This window comes from Oenanthe melanoleuca, chromosome 4A (genome assembly GCF_029582105.1).
Source record: "Oenanthe melanoleuca isolate GR-GAL-2019-014 chromosome 4A, OMel1.0, whole genome shotgun sequence".
In the NCBI taxonomy this organism is placed as follows: domain Eukaryota; kingdom Metazoa; phylum Chordata; class Aves; order Passeriformes; family Muscicapidae; genus Oenanthe; species Oenanthe melanoleuca.
The window spans coordinates 17590139-17614489 of NC_079338.1; the positions used below are offsets into that span (position 1 = coordinate 17590139).

The 24351-nt window shown below is 41.8% G+C and overlaps 1 protein-coding gene across 1 annotated transcript in view; it reads left to right on the forward strand.

Annotated features, from left to right (window-relative positions):
- Positions 1-24351, forward strand: part of PCDH11X (protocadherin 11 X-linked) — a 407090-nt gene that overhangs the window by 265174 nt on the left and 117565 nt on the right. The window contains exon 6 of the mRNA XM_056491686.1: positions 22686-22884. Coding sequence (XP_056347661.1) covers positions 22686-22884 — 199 coding nt within the window. The remainder of the gene's footprint in view (positions 1-22685; positions 22885-24351) is intronic.

The window sequence follows — 24351 nt, forward strand, 5'->3', positions numbered from 1 at the left end:
CTGCCAGGCAAAATTTACCTGCAAAGAGGCAAAGACCCCACTCCAGAATTAGGTTTGTATCCAGAATCCTTAATTATCTTCACACTGAGAAATAAAATTCCTTGTCCACACTGCTGGCACTCAGGTTTGCCACCATGGAAAGGAATTAAGGAACAGTGATGGTTCCTTATCAGGCTGATCCTGATTGGATTTGATGTTACACAGATTCATGTTCATACAATGCTACTGAAGGGATGCAGATGTTTAATTCACATTATTGCTGAATTTCCCCCATGCATTAGAGTTCTGTCCTGTCATGATGGGATGTTATCCCTTTTAGTTGTATTTCAGTCCTGGTATTTATGGGAAAATTTACAGGGATTCAGTTTTTATTCAGTTCCTCTTATAAAGGATATTTGTTAAAAGTAAAAATAATTTTAAAAAGGGCATTTGTGAAGACAGCTGTCCTGGTGAGTCCTGAGAAGGAGACCATGATGTCAGAAAAAAATGTCTCTGATAATGCTACACAGTTTGTGTTGCTGTTAAAAGAAACAATGGGTCATGAATGGATACCCAGTTATATTTCTACTTTTCAGCTCTCTATCTCCCTTTCAATATAGCTTCTAACAGGTCCAGTGACTTGTATTTTCTTTTTACTTTTGCTCAGAAATAATCTTTGTGTGCTGTTTCCAAATGGTCACTGTAAGAAAGTTTATGAATTTGGAAAGATAACTGTCTTGTGTTGGTATCAGCACACGCTGAAGTTAGGAGCTGTTGTCTGTCACATCCCAATCCATTTTCCAGAGCTGCAGGAAGGTGTGAGCCCTGCTGAGCTGCATGGCAAATGTGGTGTGAGGGTATTGACTGGGAGAGAAGCACAGTTTGTTCTTCCTTATTCAAAACCCCATCATCCCCTCTGCACCCTCCTGCTGCTTTTCTGCAAACATCACCACTGCTCACAAAGCAAATTAAGTTTTCAAGTAGATTTTCAACTTTTTTATTTTTTTCTCATTGGCTTTAAGTGGTGGAGAAGGTGAAGTAATGAAAACCCCAGAGACCACAGCCTGTGATTGACTGCAGAAACAAAGGGATGGACCCAGGACTGCTCTGCTCCTTTGGGAGCCCCAAAGGTGGCAGAGATTCCCCCTTGGCTCTGCACGAGGATTTGGAGATGGAACTCCTTTGGAGGTGGAACTCCTTTAGAGATGGAACTCCTTTGGAGATGGAACTCCTTTGGTGGTGGAACTCCTTTGGAGGTGGAATTCCTTTGGAGGTGGAACTCCTTTGGAGATGGAACTCCTCTGGAGGTGGAACTCCTTTGGAGGTGGAACTCCTTTGGAGATGGAACTCCTTTGGTGGTGGAACTCCTTTGGAGATGGAACTCCTTTGGAGATGGAACTCCTTTGGAGATGGAGCTCCTTTGGAGATGGAACTCCTCTGGAGGTGGAACTCCTTTGGAGGTGGAACTCCTTTGGAGATGGAACTCCTTTGGTGGTGGAACTCCTTTGGAGATGGAACTCCTTTGGAGATGGAACTCCTTTGGAGATGGAACTCCTTTGGAGATGGAACTCCTTTGGAGGTGGAACTCCTTTGGAGATGGAGCTCCTTTGGAGGTGGAACTCCTTTGGAGATGGAGCTCCTTTGGTGGTGGAACTCCTCTGGAGGTGGAACTCCTTTGGAGGTGGAACTCCTTTGGAGATGGAACTCCTTTGGTGGTGGAACTCCTTTGGAGATGGAACTCCTTTGGAGATGGAACTCCTTTGGAGATGGAACTCCTTTGGAGATGGAACTCCTTTGGAGGTGGAACTCCTCTGGAGATGGAACGGAGGTGGAACTCCTTTGGAGATGGAGCTCCTTTGGAGGTGGAACTCCTTTGGAGATGGAGCTCCTTTGGTGGTGGAACTCCTCTGGAGGTGGAACTCCTCTGGAGGTGGAACTCCTTTGGTGGTGGAACTCCTTTGGAGATGGAGCTCCTTTGGAGGTGGAACTCCTTTGGAGATGGAACTCCTTTGGAGGTGGAACTCCTTTGGAGGTGGAACTCCTTTGGAGATGGAACTCCTTTGGAGGTGGAACTCCTTTGGAGGTGGAACTCCTCTGGAGATGGAACTCCTTTGGAGGTGGAACTCCTTTGGAGGTGGAACTCCTTTGGAGGTGGAACTCCTTTGGAGATGGAGCTCCTTTGGAGGTGGAACTCCTCTGGAGATGGAACTCCATCTCTTTAGTTTCTCCACCTCTTTTTGCTGCAGCCTGTCCTGACAGCTTGAAAGGGTATTGATTAAGGGCTTAACTCACTTTTTACCACAGCTAATTGTATTTTTTTGGCTGGGTGCTAGATTTCAAGACATTGGCAGCCTGCAGCAAACAGAGGGGTGATTATAACTTGAGTGAACTGTTTGCTGCAGGTTCTATCAGCTGTCAAAATTAGTATTCATAAAGAGCTGGAGAAGGAAAAAATTCCAGTCTTTTGAGATACCAGTTAAGAATTCAGATCTTATTTTCATCGTGAGTACATGGCTGCTTCTCATCTTCCCTTACTCTCATTGCTGCTTGTGAAAATTTGGGAGGAGCTTTGAACAGTAAACCACACAAATTTTCCTGCTCTGAGGCAGCAATTGTGTTTCTGAGAGAGATGGCAGGAGCACACCTTTGAGAATGAGAGATGAAGAATTAACCTGGGGCAAAGGTCCTATTGTACTAATTAAATTTAATTACATTTGTATGAGCATCTGTACAGATAATTCTGGTTTTTTGTTGTTGTTTTTAACAGTGTTTACATGGATATAGAATGTTCATTGTAGTGAGGTGCTAAAGTTTTCTTGTTATTCTATGTTGGTTTTTTTTTTGCTTCCTGAAGCTAAACAGGTATTTCTAGATGCATTCTAAATCATCTCAAATTACATAATTTAGTTAACCTGAGAAACATACTAAACCCAGATATTTAGGAAAAAGAAACAACATTAATTAACTTTGTAAGGAATGAGATCAATATGGTTCTTTTCCAGTTTCTCAATTTAGTTTCTCCATTCTGCTTTCTGAAAAGAGAGCTGATGCAGGGTGTGGGCAGAGGTTTGATGTGACAGTTTTCATAGTCACTCAAGTGGGTAAACATCTTTCCCAGTTGCTCCCACAGACATGCTCTTGCACACTGCCTCTGGTACTGCTTTGTTACACCCAAATTACAGAGGTGGTTGCTTGAATCCTCCAGCATTTTGCTGTCAAAATCCTCTTGCTGTGCAAACACAGGATTTTTGTTAGTCTAACTGAAGTCTTAGTGGGCTAAACAATTTTTATCAGCCTATTATTATTATTATTATTATTATTATTATTATTATTATTATTATTATTATTATTATTATTATTATTATTATTAATGATACTTGCACTTATGATTCCAATTATATGCAGTTAAAATTAATAAATGCCAGATTTCTTGTCTCTGTTGTTCTGTTGCCTTTGCACTCCCTCACTGCTAAGTGGTTTCACTCTGGGCAGAGGTGAGAATACCTCAGGTGCATTCAGATCCTTTCACAGAAATGTGATGCTGATGGTTTCTTCTTCCTCACCCTTCTCTATAGTCAGGGCCATCCTCACATGCTTGCTAAATATTCTCCACCTTGCTCTTCATATCTTGCTCAGGCCCAAAGTTATTATATGCAGTGTCTTTTACATGTTGGACTGGTTCTTCTTTCTCCTTGTTGACCCTAAATCTGCCAGAGGTGCCCTCACCACTAAAGGGATGGGGTTTGTGGCTCTGGTCCCCCCAGCATCACCCTGTGGCTGCTGTTTCTGCAGCTCAGGTCATGCCCTGCCTGCTCTGCAGCCACAGACACTCCATCTTCCCACAATAACTGTGTGCTGCTCTCTATCAGTTTCATATCTGATATATTTTTATGTGTCTCTGTAAAACAGTAGCTGTTTCCCTGAGCCTGCTCAGGAGCAGTTGTGCATTTCTGAGAGAGGCTGCTCCAAGTAGAGCACACACAGCCCAGCCCAGCAAAGCCTGAGCCTGACTCTGAGCTGAGCTTAGCACAGAGCTTCTGCCCTGCCCTGAGCAGTGTGTGCACTCCCTAGGCTGCACAGCAAAGGAAAAATGGGACTTAGCTGCACTTTTATTCCCTGCAAACAAATCAGAGTAAACCTCTCTCTTTTCTCTTTCACCATAGTAAGCTGAAGCCTTGAGCTGCTTTTTTCTATTTAGCTTTTTGCAAACTTAACCATGTTCCACCTCCAGTCCTTCATCCCCAGGCTGGTACCTGCAGCTGCTCTTGTTTCATTCATGCCCTTTGCTGTGCTCATTCTCCTTTCCTGGGGAGGAGTCCTGAGAGATACCCAGCAATGAGATATCTGAAAAATAAATGGTTAATCCTTCTTACTAATGAATCACAGGGATGAAATATACATTTGTGTGCTTTCCCTGCATCCTTAAATGATCAGTTTTGGGCAGAGGCACCAGGCCTGTGTGTGGTGTGAGCACAAAGAGGGAAGTCTGGACTCTGAGTAATTTGTGATGAGCATTTGTAAGAACTTCCAGGTATTAAGTGTAACTGTACTCATTCCCCTGCAATTTTCTGCACCCATTTTATCCACCTCTTCCTTGATTGCTAATCAGATTGCATAAGAAATGTTTTCCTGATGAATCTCAGTCTCTGGGCAGTCTCTCATATGTGCTTCACTACCAAAATATGCAATTTGATCACTGTGTCTATATAATGGAGTTCATCTTTTCAGAACCTTGAAAGCCTCCCCCTCTGTGCCAAAGGCTAAATATTCCAGAGCCTGTTAAGTGGACTCATCCCCCAAGTCTAAGGAAATAAATGGAATGCTGATTTGATAGTTTTCAGCACAATTTAAATAATCACAGTATCCCATTTCATAAACTGTGTGCTGCCACAGGCTTCTCTGTTTTGATTTCCATGTTTGGAAATGTTCTGGTGGGCTCTGTGTCCTTGTGGCCAGGGAATAAAGAGATTCCTGGGGTGCATTTGGAGGAGTGTGGCCAGCAGCTCATGGGAGAGCTTGTCCTGGGGTGACAGAGATCCTCCCCCCTGTTGTGAGGCCACATCTGGAGCATTTGTCCAGTTCTGTCCATTCTGTCATTGGTTTTGTGATTTTGCTTATTTGCTTTACTGGGGGGAAAAAAATAAAATAAAATAAAAAAATAAAAAAATAAAATAAAAATAAAAATAAAAATAAAAAAGAAGAAGGAAAGAAAAGGGAGAAGTGAGAAAGTGAGAAGCATTTCTAAAGCATTTTCTTTTTTTTTTTTTTTCCCCCAAAAGTTGTAGGCTTTCATGTGTTTGTTCAAGCTCTCTAGGAATCTGATGGATTAAAATAGTGATTCTGTAAATGAAGTATTAAATAGTGTTAAAATAGTATTAAAATAGTGGTTCTGTAAATGAAGTAGTAAAATAGTGTTAAAATAGTATTAAAATAGTGATTCTATACAGGTAGAGATTTGAGGGAATAATGAGGAGCACATGTGAGCAGAGTCAGAGACAAAATCAAACTTCTGATCACATCAGCCACGATTGCAGCCTTAGACCCAAGTGAATAAAAGACCTTTTTGGAGCTAGACTGCCAGCCTGTCCCTAAAACATTCCTGTTCTTCCTCTTGAGCTCTCTGTAGCTCTGAGAATCCCCAGGTGCTGTCTGTGCTGGGGCTCTGGAGATGTGGAGCAGCTGCCTCTGTCCCCTGTTTGTCACTCCTGTGCTTTGCCAAAGGTCAGAGATTCCTGCTTGGCTTTGGGCTCTGCTTTCTGTGCACATTGTCTGCCTAAGCAGTGCCTGGAATAAGTTTTCTTTTGCTCACAGTGACAATGAATGCAAAGGACAGGCTGCAGTTCAGTCACAAATTATTATTTACAGAATTGCTGCTGACTTCTCCTCAGCACTTGCAGAGAGCCAGAGCAGCTCTTGAAGGGTTTAGGTGATTGCTTAATGGAGATTCATGTATGGAGATGCATGGCTGGCCAATATACTGGTCAGCACATTGATTTTAGGACTGGATCAGGGTGTGAGCAACCTTTGCATAGCTGAGGAGTGAAAAGCAGCTAAACTACTTTGAGAAACTTCTGGAGTATTTTTTTACTTTTATTATTTTTCTACTCTTTGTATTAAGAAGTAGCTCATTCTTTCCTTCATTTCTTCTTTAAAAGCTTTGAAATAAAGACATTTTTCTATATGATAATTTTTAAAGTAGGAATTTGTATAATAATGCAGGATGATGTTACACAATTAATCCTTAAATTTTCATTTCACATGGTAAAGCCTACTGCAATTCCTTCCACTCAGGCAGATTTAGTCTGCTCCAAGCTTTGTGGTTCTGACAGACAAATTATATAGAATGTCAAAAGTGTAAACACAGCATAAATACATCTGAAAAATAAAATGTCTAACAGATATTTTATTCATAGGCATGGACTTGTGTCACCTAATCAGGGGATAAATGTCTCTTTGAACATAAACAGTTTATGGGCATAAATTGAGGTTATGTTTTGCCCCACCCTCTAAATCTCTTTCTTTTCTTTTTTTTTTTTTTTTTTTTCTCTCCTTGACAAAAATCATCTAATTGCTCAGAGGTGAATGTGTACACATGGTTTAGGCACAAGGTATTTTCTTGTTCCTGCTGCAGTCACCCTTGGTGTGCACTCACCTTCTTTCACACCCTTTCTGCTCTTGGGAAAATCCAGGGAACACGCTTGGCTTGATGGAACAAGTTCAAAATGCACCCAGGTGTTGTAAACAAAGGAACCTGGGGGCTCCTGTGTCACCCATGGGTCAAACAAAGAGAGCAAAGGAACATCCACCCACCCCAAACCACCCTGGGTGTCCAATTCTTTATTTTCCTGGATGGGAAAACTGCCATTGATTGTTTGACTCAAGTTCTGAGCTGGCTGAGGTAACACAAACCATTGCACTTTAAACTATAAGTTGCAAAAATTGAACTTTGTGCCTTTGGTGGAGGCATCTCAGTGGGAACCTTTTGTCAGATGTTGGCTTGCATTGACTGGACAACTTCCCATTGCTGCACTTAATTCTCTGCTCCTCTCTCCCTTCCCCAAACTGATCTGGTTTTCAGTTTTTTCTGTGAACACTCTCCCTTTGAGGGCAGATTGGGCAGCACCTGGCAGGGGCTGGGCTGGATTTCTGTTATTTTTAATCAACTTAGCATTTTGCAAATTTCCCTTAAATATTTAAAAACAGAAAAATCTGTTTGTGTGTTTGTATTAATATATGAGATCTCTACCAACTGTAATGGAAAGTATGTCCAAAATCACATTAGGTTTCAGCATTTTTCATTCACTAAACCTATGAGAAAACCAAATTACTTTGTTCTTTTTTTATGGGTATTATCAAGAGTCTTCTTAAAATAGTTTATATCTAATGATATAATTATTTTGGATGAACAAAACAGTAAAAGTCTGAGGGCACAACGTTTTCAGCTGTCTGGGAATTATCTTGATCTATTCTGGTTCCTGTTTTGGACTTAATTATGATATCACTAAATATTCCCAGAAGTTATCCCAGAACAAACAAATAAGCAAATTAAAAAGGAGTTTGGTTGAAGTTTTGTTTTGGCTTTGGTTTATTTTTTTGGTTTTGTTTAGTTTTGTTCAGTTTGCTCTCTTGGGGGGGATTACTTTTGGTTCTTTAAAGGCTTTAAACGGGCTGGAGAACTTGGATAATCCCTGTGCTGCTTGTGGGGAGATGAAAAAGAACATGGCATAATTGAAGAAAGGCTGGTGTGAGAGCTAATGTGGTTTTCAGGAGCCTGTTGAGAAAATCATCCCCAGCAGTGTGAGTCCACAGCAGCTCCTGCAAGCACTGGGAGGGGAATGAATTCTTCACCACCATCCTTTTATCCACGAGGCACTGAGGACTCTGGGGCTGCTGCTGAGGGAAGAGAAGAGTTTATAGATGATTTTGCACAGGTTGGTGCCAAAGATTAGGCAGAATGTTTGGTTACCTGTGCAATAACTCAAACTGAACATACAATCTGCTGAGGTCAGTTGGCTGTTCCCTCTTCCAGAGTTGCTGTTTTTAATGCTCCAGTCACTCAGGAGGGAGTGGTTGTGTCTGCAGCACTGCCAGGGATGCAGCTCGGACAAAACCAACCTCTGCAGGCAGATTTTGATTTGCATTGATTAGCCTGTGTGGCTGTTTGATTGCCTCCAGGCTGGTGTGGGAAATGTGGCTTTTCTGTTTGATCCCCCACTGGGTTTTCCCCTCCATGTCCTATTGATACCTGCCCCAGGCAGCTCCTCTGGCTCCTCCTGCCTCTGACACTCAGGAATTAGCTGGGAAAGATTTGGTGTGGAGCTGGGCAGAGCCCTGCTGTTCTGGTTGTGCCTCTGAAATAAATGGCAATAAAACATCCCAGCATCCATTTGATGTCAGGAATTCATGGAACTTCTGTGACAGCGTTGCTGAGGAAGCTCTGGAATGCTGCTCCATAGCAGGGCTCTGGTTACAGAGTCTTTTGGAAAATGCCTTGGTCATCTTCTGTAGAATGCTCTTTGTTTTGGTACAAGTTACATTAATGCTGAATTGCAAGACTGATATAGGAAAATCATTGACTGCTTCTCTACTAATGTTTTCTTTATGAAGGGAAACTTAACATTTTAAATAATCTCCCCTTTTTCTTTGATCTGATTTAGCCACTGGCAGCTCATTGGGAGTGAAGCTGCAGCCCTGCTTTGTGCATCTTCAAACTGGTCACTGTCACCATGTTTTAGATTGTGAATCTGGATTTTTGGGAGGTTTTTGATCACTCATTTCACCCCACAGCTGTTTGGAGGAGGCAGGGCTGGGGGAAAGGCGTGGACTGAGTTTGCCATGTGCAGGTAACACCTGTCCAGGTGTGGTGCTGCTGCTTTGGAACATTTTAAAAGCCTGAGCAGGTTTAAGATTGACTTGCTGACAGGAGCACCCGTGTTTCTAATGCAGGCCCTGAGTTCTGTTGCAGAGCTGATAAGCTGTTGGACAGCACAGATTTGAGGCTCTCTGGGGGCTCAGACTGCTCTTGTGGAATGAGGGGCAGACTGAGGGGCAGAGCAGGGAAAAGACACATTTAAAGGGGATAGCAGATAATTGTTAGGGCTCAATCTTCATGAACCTGCCGAGCATTTCAGCAGGAACTTTGCTTGTCAAGGCAGCCCTTCCTTAGCCAGGGGTTTCTCAGCTCTGATTTGAAGGTTTCCATTAATGGAGTTGTCTGTTCCTCACAGATGGAATATACAGCAGAACACATCTGCAGTCACCAGGTTTTCACTCTGGCTAGAGCAGATAAAGTCATTATTGTTCTAGCACTGAGCTCACAGAGCTTTAGTGTCAGGTGATGTTGCTCACCATCCATCTGGCCCCATTGAAACAGGCTCTGTAGATACCCACTGTATTGGCCAAATTACTCAGAAAACATTTTACTGAGTCACTTTCTTTCAGGGTTGATATTATTTTAAGTGATGTTGTATGTGCTTCTATTTATGTGCATTATTTTTGTCAAGTGCACATGCATCACTCCCAGTTTGGGGCAGTCTGGGATAGTTTATTGAAATGTAAATAATTTACTTTGGTATATTTTGAGAGAGAATAGCTTTTTCTCTGGGGAAGCATGCTAGATGGAGAATGTGAAATGTGATTGCAACTTGCCTAAAAGTGTCCCTTCTGTGCAGGGCTCTTATTTCATTTTTGGATTCTGCCAGTGACACAGCCTGACCTTCAGTCATGAGAATCAAGAGGGCACAGCCATTTGTGCTTTGGTTTGTTGCTTTGAGCTGTTTTAACAACTGTCTTTTCTATTCTTTTCTTCTGAAATGGAATTCATATTTCTAAAGCCCATTCAAGTAAAGAATGATGTACATGTGCAAAATGCTATTACACTACAGGCTATTTTTCACATTTCTAACATCTGCTGTCAGTCTGGGGCGGTTGTTGTACATTTGTATTGCTGGCAGAGGGAAATTTACTGAAATGCAAAACCCACAGGATGTAAAGATGCTTAATGCCTACCTGGAAAGTGTGAGAGGACATCAGTGATGAGGAGCTTTGCACAGTTATGCTGATGGGGTGGTGTGCTCGTGGAGTGGCAGGCAAATTATTGATTTGAGCTGGAGAATGGTCTTTGGAAGCTGCTGTTTGTCTTCTCTTTCTCTGTGAGTCCTGGGAGTCAGCTGGGGATTAGACTGTAGTCACCACCAGGAGTGGATTTATAGTTTTTAACTGTGGGGGGAAAATGGGGAATTTCTTTTGGGGCAGGGATGTAAACAAGGCAGAGAGGGAATGTGTTGGGGTACAGAGGGCACGGAACACGCAAGGAAATTATTTCCTCCCAGGCAGGGAGGTTACACCCACAGCTGCCTGGTGTCTTCCATCAGAGACTCCCAGCTTTAGGCACTGTTTCTGCTGTGAAACAAATGAGCAGCTGCAGGTGCTGAGCCCCAGAGGCAATCCTGGGGTGAAGGTGATAGGGACCAAGGTCCCCTTGGTGTCACAAATCTGTGCTGATTTGGGCTGTGCTCACTGGAGACGTGCCAGGACATTTCTCTAACAATCCATCCTGTCTGTGTGTCAGGTATCCACAGCAGCACAGCCCAAGCCTTTTGAACTGCTGGGAAGAGGCAGCTGCTGTGCTCCAGGCTGCAGTTTTGCTTCTGGTTTCTCCAAGAGCTGCTTTGAAACCAAAGCAATGCTGCCAGCCTTCTTTCAAACAATGAGCAACTTCTGGAGTTTAATATTCCTCCATGGACTCTCAGACAGGCGTTGGGTTTTCAGAGAGGGGCTGGTTGTTTTTATAAAAAATAAATGTAGGGTTTTTTTTTCTTTTCAATGTGCAAGAGGGAGATCAAAGTTCCTTTAGTTTATGTTCTGTGCAAAGGTCTGACTTTGGAGCTTCATCTCCTTGTGGTTTTGATTTCCCCATTGCAAATACCATGTTTGTGTGTTTGCTATGGATCTCAAAATGTCTAAATGTCTTATAAATTGCAGTTTGTATTTCTGCAGCTGAATCAAATATAACCAACTCTGCAGCTCTTCCTCCCCTTCCCTGCTCACCTCCAGCATTCCCCCACTTCTGAATAAAGAGATTAGCTATAACAGTAACTACCAATATTTTTGATTGCTCAACATCACATAAAACTGCCAGAAAACTGCAGAATTCACTCCATTAAAGGGAGTTGCTGAAGTTCATGATGTGCTTTGATTTCTGACCCCTAATGAAAATTCAGTTCAAACTCTGGTCAAACACAAGATGTTTAACAATAAACGTTTGCTTTCCTCTAATTCTTCACCAAGAACCAATATGATTTTAAATGAAATAGGATTCTTTTAAAAAAATGATAATTAGTCTCTGGTGTAAAGAAGGATCCTGAATGTGTTTAATTAGGCTACAACAAAGAGCAGGAAATGAGCAAAGCTGATTGTGTAGATGTCTGGAGATCATACTGAGATATAATTGAAGTAGAGGAACTTGTTGCTTCTGATGGTTTAAGTGCCTTGCACACCCACTGCATGCTCTGAGCACCAGAAAATGTTCCATCACACATTCCCTTCATCATACCCAGCCCAAGATCCAAACTCCTGCAATAATAGCAGGGATAATTAATTCTGGCTTAAGTATTTGGGAAATTATTGAGTGCTGCAATTAGAGGCTTTCCAAATGACAATCTTCAGAAGCAAGAAGCTACACTCTGCATTCCCCCCAGATCTGAGTGCACTGAGAAACTTCTCTTCAGCACCAGAAGGAAAAAGAGCCCCTGCAGGAGTGAATCTTAATGTGGTATTAATTGGGTAACAGGAGAACACAGCTCTGAAACACAGAGGGTGCATTTAGAACAGGACAAATAATCTGAAATACAAGTTTGATGAATTCCCTTCATCTCTGTGCTGTGGCTGCTGCAGCACTTTTGTTTATATTGATCTGAACTGCATGGAAATTTTCTTTCATCTGTCATTTACATTCATTTTACCTCTTGCAATTGCCTCTGCCAGCTTTACATGCTTGTTTTCTGGTGAATCTATTAATAAGATTTCCAGTACATCAAAAGAATTTCTATTGGGCAAAGATAGAATATAATACACTTGAGGTGTTAGGAGGGTTCCTAGCTGCAATTTTACCTACTAAAAGTTATTAATGAGTTTTGTGAAGTAAAGAAAATAATTGGAAAGCATAATGCTAATTGCATGCTATAGATTTTCCTCTATTGCTTACTTGTTTAGCAAGTGACTTGCAGAATGGAATATTTGCACCATAGCTTTTTTTCTGATTGCAATATGTCTTCTGAATTGACAAAAATAGGCCCAAAGGTCAAATTAATTAAAAACAGTAGGAGGAAGAAACACAATTAATGCTGCAAGTTTGTATTTACATGTTCCAGCCTGAAAAATGTGTGAGGTGCATTTTGTTGTGTGCAAAGCTCAGATGCTGTATGCCAACAAAAATAAGAAAATGCCAAGAAATATCTTAAAGAGTGGAATTAAATTGAATTCTTTACTCAGGAAAATTTATGCATGAAGATGATTTCAGGGTGAGCAGCCATGGCACTTAGCATGGGTTTTGCACAGAGTAATTGATGGAGAAATGCAAGTTGTGGCTGTGTGAGGAAGGTGCCTGTGCCCACAGCATCCCCCTGCTGCCCCCATCACTTGTGCCAGCTTTGCCCACGTTAATGGCATTGCCTTTAAACATTTCCTACTGCTTTATTCCAAAATCCTGCCTGGCTCTCAAGCACCTACAGCAATTTGCCTTTCCCTGAGCTGTAGGAACACAGAGCAGACCTAAAGCCTTGCATTTGCTCCCCCATGGCTGGTGTTACAAGGGATTTCTGCTTTTCTGGATCAAGCAGAGCCAGCATTTGCCTTTCCTGATCCTGACCTTGGTGGCAACCTTCCAAAAGTACTTCAGATTTATAGGTTGCAAGTTTAATGTGGTTTGCATAGAGAATAATATTTACCTCTGATTTAACTGAGCTGTACATGAAGTTTGAATAATCCTGAAGTGATGATTGTAGAGGTGTCAATCTTGTGTGTGGCAGGTGAGGAAATAGCTCTGGGTGCATTCAGAGAGTTGCAGGAGCAGCATTGGCTGTGCTCTTGGGGCTCCTCCCCAGCCCCTTTGGGGCTCTCCAGCATCTTTGGGCCTCCCCAGCATCTTTGGGGCACTTTGAGCATCTTTGGGGCATTTTGAGCATCTTTGGGGCACTTTGAGCATCTTTCCAAAGCTGCAGGGACTCAGACTGAGGGTTCTGCTGCTTATGAGTGCACAGCAGTGCAGTTTTGGGGTTTATGCAGTAACTGGCTTGGGACCAAGTTGTTTTTAATCAAACCACTGCTCTGCTCAGCTGAGACAGGCTCTGGGTGTCTGGGCTGTGCACTCAGCAGCCCCTGAGGAGGAGCTGCCCTCCTGCCTTCCAGAGATGCTAATCCTCACTTTTGCTGGCTTCTCTCCTGTTTCCTTTTGGTGCTTTGTGTAATTTTGCATTAGCACCTTTCTCTTGACTGCTGGAGTTACCAAGTGAACAAATTCTCTTCTGCCTGGGTTCCTGTGTGTGGCTGGAGCTCACACCTTCCCCCTCCCCTGTTTGCCAGGGCTCTGTGCTTTGCAGAGGTGACAGAGACAGTCCCAGAATCCCAGAAGTGACTTTACCTCAGGGCTGAGCCCTCCCTGGGGCTGCAGTCCCACGTGTGGGTGGTGGCATGGGACAAGGACAGCTGTCCCCTGCTCAGCTGAGACAGCAGCTCTGGCTGTGAGCACAAAAACCCTTCCCCAGCCTTCAGCTGGATCCTCTCCATCTCCCTCAGCCAGAACTGCATCATTCCTTTCTGCAAACTGACGTTTGTGCTGCATTTCCTCAGCAATTTGTGCTGTTATGTTTTGCTCCGAGAGGAAAGATGAGTGAGTAATCTTAGCACTGCTGAAGAATGGCTGCACTGAATATGGAAATGAGCTGGGAAGATTTAAGGAACAAGGGAAGGCTAATGGCTTTATATTTTGCTTTGCTGAAATGACACAAGTGGTGAATTCTGACAGACAGTTATATATTCTGATTATCTGAAAGGGCAATTGCAGAGCCCTGGCTCTGGAGGAGCCAGGGATGGTATCAGTGACAATGCAGCACTTCAATCTGCAAAATTCTTCCCATTTGCAAATAGATATTTCAGACATCCATTTAAGAATGCATTATTAGCATGGAGTTAGATTCTAGCAACTTTGAATATTTCATGTATTCTACTGTAAATAACAGCTAAATCTTATTCATTATCACCCTGATAATATAAGCTGTGAAAATAGTGATGCAAATGGGAGATTTCTGACTTTAATCAAATAAAATGCAATCCTTTTTTCTTAAAACAACTTGGAGAGAAAAATAGATCTTTCAGATGTTTAAAACAAAACTGAAGTATTGTTCACCATAGCATTTATCACCCAGCATCTTTCCTATTTACAATAAGAGAAGATTGAAAGAAAGCAAAGTGCACCAGTGAAAAATTCCTTTATTTCAGTATGTCCATCCTGGGATGCTGGAATTTACTTTGTGCAAGTCTAATACAGCACAAACTGCATCACTGCTTGTGAATTTTGGCCTAGAGCTTTGTTTTATACATGCCAGCAGGTTTTCTTGGTAAACTCACTCTTGCTTCTCTCTTAACCAGTTCACCTAAAGATGGAGTAAGCATTGCTGCCTTGAGAATGTAATCAGAGGTGACCTTGGTGGCCAGCACACTGTAAATTTAAAATTGACAATGGGCAATCAAGGGGGTTAAAAGATATTTTCTCAAGGCCAAAAGGATAACTACTGCAAGGATAACTCTCTGATACAGAGAGCAGAAAAGAGAATGCTTCCACTGCTCTCTAAGAAGGTCTTGAGTTTCCTCAGAGTCCATTTTGGGCAAGAGAAAACTTTTTGTTTATTCTTTCTCTTCTCCAGAAAGATGTTTTTTTTGACAGCTGGATGAAATACATTTATCTTATCCTTGCATTTTATCTATCATCAATTCCCATTCCAGCTAATCAAACACTTGATATCAACCATTATAGATTTCCTGCTGTAAGAAATGAAATGCTGTTATAATAAAGGTGTGCTGTCATAACAAATGGAGTGAGATAGTGACATGCCAAAGAGCTCCTTGCTACTCATTTTAAAAGGCTTCTTTTGCTGGTTTGGTTTTGTTTTGTTTTTAATTTTTTTTAAAACCAAAATAAAATGAGTTAAATTCAACAGCTACATGAGTGCAAATCAAACATAAAGCTACTTCTTATCTGTATTCTACATTAACTGCTTTATAATCATCCACACTGGGAGGAAAGATTTTATTTCATAGAGTGAAGTGCAGCTGAAGTGTTGCACCACTAGAACTGGAGCAGTTTAGAACAATCCTTGCACAAATCTTATTTTGCTTCTGACTTTGTCATACTTGCCACCCAAAGCAGCAAAATTAGATAAAAGTTCCTTTTTCTGGGAAGCACTAATAAGAGCAGCTCCATTTCCTGGTTCAGAATGATGAAAGAACATTTCCAAGCCCCTTCAAGGGAACTCTTGTGGTGGCTCCTGGGGTTACACACACGAGTGTTGCTTCACAAAGGTTTGACCTTTACAGGAAAACCTGAACAGAAAAAAAAAATAAAAGTTGCAAAAGGAAATAGAATCAGGTTCTTGAGGTTTCTTCCAGGTGTCTGTAGCCCTAATGACCTGCTCAGGGCTGCATTTAAGGCCTTGAATGTGATATAGAAGCTCCTCACTGGAGGTCTGTGACTAATTCACTGGAACATTCATTATTCTGGGAATCCATACCTTGCTCATGAAGAAACATTAAATCTATTTATCTGAAATGTAAAAGTTAACCTAATCAAATTAGAGCTGAAGTCCCATGTTCGTTTATGAAAGCAGAAATTCTTCTCCATTTCAATACTGACACGAAGAATTCACAATTCTAATAAAACCCAATCAATATTTCTGCTGAAATAGATTCACAGTCCTGGGCCAGCAGTCAGAAGTGATGTCAAATATTGCTGAAGTGGTTCTGTATTATTGTTTATTATGATGTTCTTTTAACTATAAACTGGCTATCAGATATCAAACATCCAAGATGATAACATCAAAGATGATGGAAATGGAAGAATGTATTAAAGAAAAAAAAAAATCAGAATTGAGATTTTTCTCTTTTTCAAACTTAGCAACAGCACAGCCATAGTGAACTTTCATGTGTAATTTTTATTTAATCACATGTCAGATTGAAGGCTTAGATGAATTAAACTTTAAAAAGCAAGCTTTCAGCTATCATTTTGACATCTAGCATACAATAACTGCCTTTCAAAAGCTAAATAAAATGTTTGACATGCTTTAAATGTTATTTTCAGGTTTATTTGCTTTTTATTTCACTTCTTTGTTGTTATTTCAAGAAGCCCAGAAAATACAATTTAATTGCTAAATGTTGCTGGGGAAAGTCTTATGAGAGATACTGTGGTACAACGAGGATTAGTGCCTGGAAATAAACACCCTTTGAAGTTGTTAATCAGAAATTTGTCAAGTTCCAGGTTCAGAATGTGTTTGTTCAGCAATGATTTGGGGAATGAGTTTGTTCCACGACCTCAGTGGTGTGGGAGGACGGTGGCAGTGTTGGCTTAGCCCCTGGTTACTTCAGGAAAAATGCAAAATTTGCTTTTAAAGCAGGTGCTGTTGGTCACAACCCCTTTCTTTTCCCTGCCTGGGTTTCACAGAACTCTTGCAGTGGCCAAGAGCTGGAATATCTGACATTTCCCTTATCAGCTGGCTGCAGTTTGAGCTGCCTGCAAGAGGAGCCTGCAGGGACCTGTCTGTGAGTGAGTGCTGCAGGTACAAGATAGTCCTGCAAGATTATTCCTCATCACTTGAGTGAGCTCTTTGTGTCAGTGAATCCTGCTATAAGATCTGACAATTTTAAGTCATTTCCATTTCAGCAGGTGTAGGGGCACCATCTATTCTGCTGGTGGTGATTCTTTCATTGAAAATGTACAAATCTCTCCAAGATGATCACCCACGAATTTCTATTTGTCTGGGCAGCCAACCCAGCTTTTATTTGCCCTTTTGAAATTAATAGGTTATGCTTCCTGCACCTAAATAAATTAATAAAGTGGGAGGAGTTGTTTAAATCAATGAAAATGAAAGCCTAAAACTATTTACTTCTCTTATGCTACTATGAAACAGTTAGATTTTTAATCACAGTAAGAAAAAGCAAAATTTTTTATCAAATTTTCCTCTTCTTTAGAAGGTGTCTACATGCTGTATTTTCCCTTAGTAATTAGTGAGGATGTAAGATACCAGTTACTAATTTAATGAGATTAAATTAGGAGGACTAGCAAAATTTCAAACAAGAATGTCAGAAGGATTCTACTGGACTTCTTTTTGGAAGTTTTAAAGTGCTGAAAATGCCAAGTTTTGCCAATATTTAAAAGGGTAAATATGGGAAATTGGGAAAACAGCAGATCTGTTTGATTTGACAAACAAATAGACAATCTGGAGCTGAAAGGAAAGCAACCAATAAATTTGGGGCAGTGGCTGGAACATCTGAACTTGTTCAATGAAAAGAAGGGCTTGTGCACCAAGTTTGCCCTGGATGAGATGATAATTAAGTTTATTAGTGTTGGCAGTAGCTGGGGTGGTGCTTTATATGTGAGATAGGGAAAAACTGATTTTAATGCCCACTAGGCTTGGACTTCTGAAATCAGCTGAGCAATATCACTTTGCACAATGCCTCTTTCCTTCCCCCAAAAGATGAGCCCTTCATTTTTATTTTTGAAAAAAAAAAAAAACCCAACCAAACAAAACCCCCCACACCCCAAACCCAAACCCACTCCTGTGCAAGATCCCTGTAGGGCCCATTAAATAAATCACAAAAGATCACTGCTAAATTAGAAAAGGAGAATGCAACAGTGATATGTTGTTAGAAGTGTTTCTATTTGTGTGTGATAATGGTGACCAAGAGTCTTTGGAATCTTTGTAGATGCTCCAAGAGAAATACAGATCTCTGCTGGCAAAAAAATAAAAAAAAGAGAAGTATAATTTGAGGGAAAAATTATAATGAGATATATATTTTATATATTTTGATGACAAAGCCATCAAAATAATGTAATAAGATCTTAGATTTAATGTGCCAGGCTTATGGGAAGCAGAGACTTATAAAAGAGTTGAGAGAAACTCTTGGAGTATTAGTTGTGCTCGACACTATGAGGAAAGGAAAAATGAAAATACTGGCTTGTCTCTGTTGAGTTCCAACACAAAGACATATTTCCCACTGGGTTTATGGCTGGATCCTCTCAGGCAGTTTGTTTTAATGTTACTCTGAGAATTTTGCCCTGATAGTTGCTGGGTCCTGTTTGTCTCAATGAAAGCCTGTGGAACAAAAATTGCTGTTTTGGAACAAAAGGTGATAGTTGAGGATAAAAAGATTGGAGCTGGAAATAGTATTTTGATTAGGGATCTTCCTTACTGCTTATACTTGAGGATAGTTATTTTCTGCTTATTTAAGGTGTTTCATATCCTCCTAACATTTGAAGTAAATCAGCGACTGGGAAAATTAAAAATTTATTTGACTCTTCCTTTATTTACTGGCTGCTCATAGTGGAGAGAAATGTTGAAGTAGTCCTGTTCTTTTGTGCTGTCTCACAGCATCTCCTAAATAAGGTCTGTTTTAAATCAGAGTTATCATCTAAATAATATAATTAATTCAGCATAAATTAAAAAGTAATATTTTTATGATCTTCTTTTAAATTGATATTAATTTGCTTCAATGAATGAAGATAATAAGGTTAATAGTTTAATGTTCCTCAGTTGATATCTGCTGCTTTTTCTATTACTTTTTTTTTTCCCTTTTTGATTATAAAATGGCTAACCCCTGGTGTATAATACCAGAAATCATCCCTTCAGTGTATCCAAAGCTATTTACTTAGACTCATCTTTTATTATTCCCACTGCCACAGTCTAATTATTGTAGTGAAAGATTGAACACAGAATAGTTTGGGGCTTTGATCAGTCTTCATATAAATTTCAATAATGAGAGTAAAAGGTTTGTGGTTTTCTGAGATAATTTGATCCCTCCAGACACACTCAGCTTTTACCAAAGGCTCTGAATGCCATATGAGACCTCTGACAGCATTTGTGTCTGCTCTGTGACATCTCTGCAAGCAAAATTCTTTTCTCCTACCAATAAAGAGTAATTTAATATTTTTAAATGTGGCAGAGAAACTATAGACTGCTGGATGTTTTTTTTTTCCTTAAATTTTCACTTCATTGTCCCCTATCAGTTTAATTGTCTGTATTACAAGTTCCTACATCAGAATCCTCCAAGAATGCATAATAGGTTTGCTTGCTTTTCTCTCTTTTTTAAAAAGTATACCAACTGTCATCCAGATAAATAAAACAAACCATAATCCTTGTTATTCTATTACTATCGGTGCTGGCTCCCTTCGGAGATAAACAGAAAAGCAGCTGGAGACTGAGGATATTTTGTAATCTTATAAATTGAAATTTAAATGCCTCAAGGAGGAAATTTCCAAAATAATTGTGACAGAAGATAAGTCTCGGCTTTTGGCAAAATTTTATTAGAATTACTTGTTCCAGATCGTTGTCTGATGCCTGCATGAATTAAGAAAATGGCAGCACTGCCATGTAGAGGAACAGCTGAGCTTTTTTTCATCCTGATAAATTTTTCTGAAAGTGCTCTGTCATCAGCGTTATCAGGTGTGACACACTCAGGGATCAAATTTAAAATCATGAGCCCTTAGCTGATGCCAGTTGATTTTAAATCATTCAGGTTTGATCCTTCTGATTTAATAGTACATCGCCGGCAATATTTATGCAACTAAATATTTACAATTTTAACTTAACATTAGTAATATTTTTAATTTTGCTTGGGTATGGGATTTGTTTTTTCTCACTGGGTTAGGCAGCTAAAAAAGAGTTGGTGACTTTCTGGTCTCCTCTGCTGTCAGCTGGTTCAAAACTTTGGCTGGATTTTGACAATGAACCCTGAAAAGAAATATCCCTTTGTTTACACTTAGTGAATCCCAGGTGCACGAAGCAGTAACCAGTTGTACATTGTAATAACCATTGTGTTCCCAGCCATTTTCAAAGGCTGGCATTGGTGTCTAATGCTAGAACTTGGGCTAAAATGTTTTAAGAATATTTAAAATTCCCTGGTGGCTTGGAGAGGAGAGGATATAACACGACACAAAGGCAGTGCAAACCTCACCAAATACAGCTTTTACAAACAGCTCGTGCAGTGGAGGTGGATTTTTTTGATACTGTGAATACCAAACTCATTTCAGATGGAAGAAATGGCAATTTCCATGTGTTGTAGCTGTGCATCTGTGCAAGCTGGGTGCACTTTGAATGCAGGGAGTAAATGAGAACCACGGCAGGGATGTTTTCACTGGATCAACCCAGCAAAACTTCAGTTATTTGGGCTTTGAGGAAAGAACTGGTTGATGCTGGTGTGGACGGGGCTCTGAGAGGCTGCTGACAGTCAAGTGGAAAAGGATAAATCAAATCAGTGATTTCTGTGCATCCATCTGGGTTTTTTGGGGCTGTGCAGAGACACTCCATGCACTGTCAGCCAGCTGTGGTGGGGGAGGCAGCAGGAGGAGCAGGAGCACAGTCCCAGCCAGGCTTGCAGGGAGCCCTGGGGCAGTGAAGTGTGTGTGCTTCTGGTGACCCCAAAAGTGCAATGGGGGCATTTGGGGTGTTGGCTGTGAACATTTCACCATCTGAACCTTTTCCCAGTGGGCTGTCAGGCTGTGCCAGCAGTCTCACAGGGGCTGTCTTCTCCCATTTCCATCCCAAGGAATGGGAAACCATTCTGTGTTCAGCTCTTCAGGGCTCAACTGCAATGTCTTGGCTTGATCTGTTCCAACACTTCTCAAAGATCTGCCAAATGAGTGAGAGTCTAAAATCTGCAAATTTGATAAACAGGAAAGCAGGACTGGAAGGCAGAGTGTACTTGAAAAGGGGTGAAATCATCTGGAAAAAGAGAATGGCAGGAGCAATGAATGCAAAGTGCCACAATCGATGGCAATAACCAAAAAGGGAACAACGAGGAAAAGATCAATTAAAAAGACCTGGGCATTATGGTGGCTGGCAAGGACACAAATGTGCTGTGCTGCCATGGCAGAGGAGCCTGCAGGAGATGTGAAATGATCCTGCTCAGGGCTGTCAGGACCTTGGCTGGAGCTGGGTGCAGAATTTTGGGCAGAGCACGGAGCCGTGAGCGAGCTCCTGCACGGGGGAGCAGCCAGACAGAGCAGGAGCAGCTGACAGATTGAAATAATAAGGTCTGTTTATTCTGAAGCAGAATAAAGTGCCAAATGCCAGAAAGATGAGTTGGAATAAGCAGACCATGATGGATGGGGCTGAAGAAGTGATTTATTTTGTAACAAGGACGAGGCAGGTTCAACATTAGCAGAGGAGCTCTCCATTAGCAGTGGAGAGGCACTAGAGCAGTTCCTGGGAAAGCCCTGAGTGTGTCTCTGGTAGCTGTTGGAAGCTCTGTCACTCACATCTGTCAGGAATTGCACAGGTGAGGTTGGTGCTGCCTGTTCTTGGCTGCACACACTGCAGAGCAGCTGTCTGTGGGCATGTGCAATAATGTCACTGTGACAAAAAGACTTGCAAAACTGGAGGAGCTGAACTTAGCAAAAACTCAATGTAATTGAATGTTTTCAACAGCACCACCCTATAGGAACCAAATATCTAGGGACACCATACAACATCTGCTCTGTTATAAACACTATATACTTTTTTGCATAATTACATCCAAAGTCTGGTCTTCAGCTTTGCTAATCCCACCAGTTCTGCATCCAGAAAGTTTTTCATTGCCTTTCAAATGGAATTTTGTGCAACAATAACCTAAGAATATTTTAAACTGTTTGTTTTTCTGGGTTTTCGTGAATCTTCATGTTTCAACTTTCTAAAACATGGATATCAGACGCATCAAAATGAGCAGGAGAGTTGCTTATTTTTTCTTTGTGTTTTCTTTTAATAGTGGGAGAGATTCACATTTCAGTTATTCATGCAGAGTCACTTAGGTAATGAAAACTCTGTCCTGTGCCTGGTGCATCAGGTTCTTTGTTTCATCTGCCCTTCCTTCCATGTCTGGGCTGAGATGCTTTCCACCCTCAGCTCCCTGTTTCCAGCTTCCAGCTTTTAGTGTTAAGGTCTGTGGTGTAACAAAAATCAAAGGACTTGTAGTGAAATGTCTGAAGGAGAGCAGGGGAATCTACTTTTCCTTCATTAGCTTAACGTCTGTGCAAAACCTATTAAAATTGTTTTCAATACATGAGACTTGTTGTTGTTTGTTCTTTCCCTGCCTTAGAAGAATCCAACAGCATTATAAATGTGTCACATTTTTTAGGCCCAAAAGCGTGGAACAGCTTTTAATGGGAAAGAAAATGTTTTTTGAAAACCAGAAAACTCAGCAGTGAAATAAATTGAGCCTCAAAAAGTGATTGAAATCTCCAAGTCAATATACAAAAGGTATCCAAAGCCTTGTGAAGTCTGACAGAATCTCTTTAGTTTGAGGTGTCTTTCATTTTGCATCAGGGCTTACATTAAAAAAAAAAAAAAAAAAATCCAGCAGCAAGCAGAGCTGTCGGGTGCAGCAGGTCTGAGAGCAGCTCATGAAAGCCGAAATTGTGCCGAGACAAGCGTTGGTGAAACGCGTGTCCTTGTGTTCCCCTGCAGCCGCAGCGCCGGGTCACCTTCCACCTGCCCGACGGCTCCCAGGAGAGCTGCAGCGACAGCGGGCTGGGCGACCAGGAGCCGGGCAGCGGGGCCAGCACCACCCACCCGCTGCCCCTGGGCTTCCCCCAGGACGAGTTCTACGAGCAGGCGTCGCCCAACAGCCGCACCGAGGGCGACGGCAACTCCGACCCCGAGTCCAGTAAGTGCAGAGCTCTGCTCTCCTCTGCTTCACCCCAGTAATCCATCCTGCTCTTCCTCTGCTTCACCTTGTTCAGTCCATCCTGCTCTTCCTCTGCTTCACCCCCTTCAATCCATCCTGTTCTTCCTCTGCTTCACCTTGTTCAATCCATCCTGCTCTTCCTCTGCTTCACCCCAGTAATCCATCCTGTTCTTCTCTGCTTCACCTTGTTCAATCCATCCTGCTCTTCCTCTGCTTCACCTTGTTCAGTCCATCCTGCTCTCCTCTGCTTCACCCCAGTAATCCATCCTGTTCTTCCTCTGCTTCACCTTGTTCAATCCATCCTGCTCTTCCTCGGCTTCACCCCCTTCAATCCATCCTGCTCTTCCTCTGCTTCACCTTGTTCAATCCATCCTGCTCTTCCCACTGCTTCACCTTGTTCAATCCATCCTGTTCTTCCTCTGCTTCACCTTGTTCAATCCATCCTGTTCTTCCTCTGCTTCACCTTGTTCAATCCATCCTGCTCTTCCTCGGCTTCACCTTGTTCAATCCATCCTGTTCTTCCTCGGCTTCACCTTGTTCAATCCATCCTGCTCTTCCTCTGCTTCACCCCCTTCAATCCATCCTGCTCTTCCTCTGCTTCACCCCCTTCAATCCATCCTGCTCTTCCTCTGCTTCACCCCCTTCAATCCATCCTGCTCTTCCCACTGCTTCACCCCCAGTAATCCATCCTGCTCTTCCTCTGCTTCACTCCCTCCAATCCATCCTGTTCTTCCTCTGCTTCACCCCCAGTAATCCATCCTGCTCTTCCTCTGCTTCACCTTGTTCAATCCATCCTGCTCTTCCTCTGCTTCACTCCCTCCAATCCATCCTGTTCTTCTTCTGCTTCACTCCCTCCAATCCATCCTGTTCTTCCCACTGCTTCACTCCCTTCAATCCATCCTGCTCTTCCCTCTCCTCCACTCCCTTCAATCTTTCCTGCTCTTCCCACTCCTTCATTCCCTTCAATCCATCCTGCTCTTCCTCTGCTTCACACCCTTCATTCAATCCATCTGCTCTTCCCACTGCTTCACTCCTTGTAATCCATCCTGCTCTTCCCACTCCTTCACCCCCTTCAATCCATCCTGCTCTTCCCACTCCTTCACTCCCTTCAATCCATCCTGCTCTTCCAACTCCTTCACTCCCTCCAATCCATCCTGCTCTTCTATGTTGAATATTCTAATTTCCACTAACCAATCTAACACAAGGTACAAATCCTATAGCATTTACATACAGCCTATAAGAATCATTACATTACCATAATGTGTTATACTTTAAACCCTAAAAACTGCTCTTTGGACCCTAAAGGGTCTTCTCTGACCTCTGGACCTGCTCTCCAGAAGAAGACATTGTTCTATCAAGAGGGGATTACTTTGGGCCGGCCATCCTATTGTCTCCTAGTTATTTAGTAACTGAGGTTTGGTATCTCAAAGATGGCTTTCATTTCAA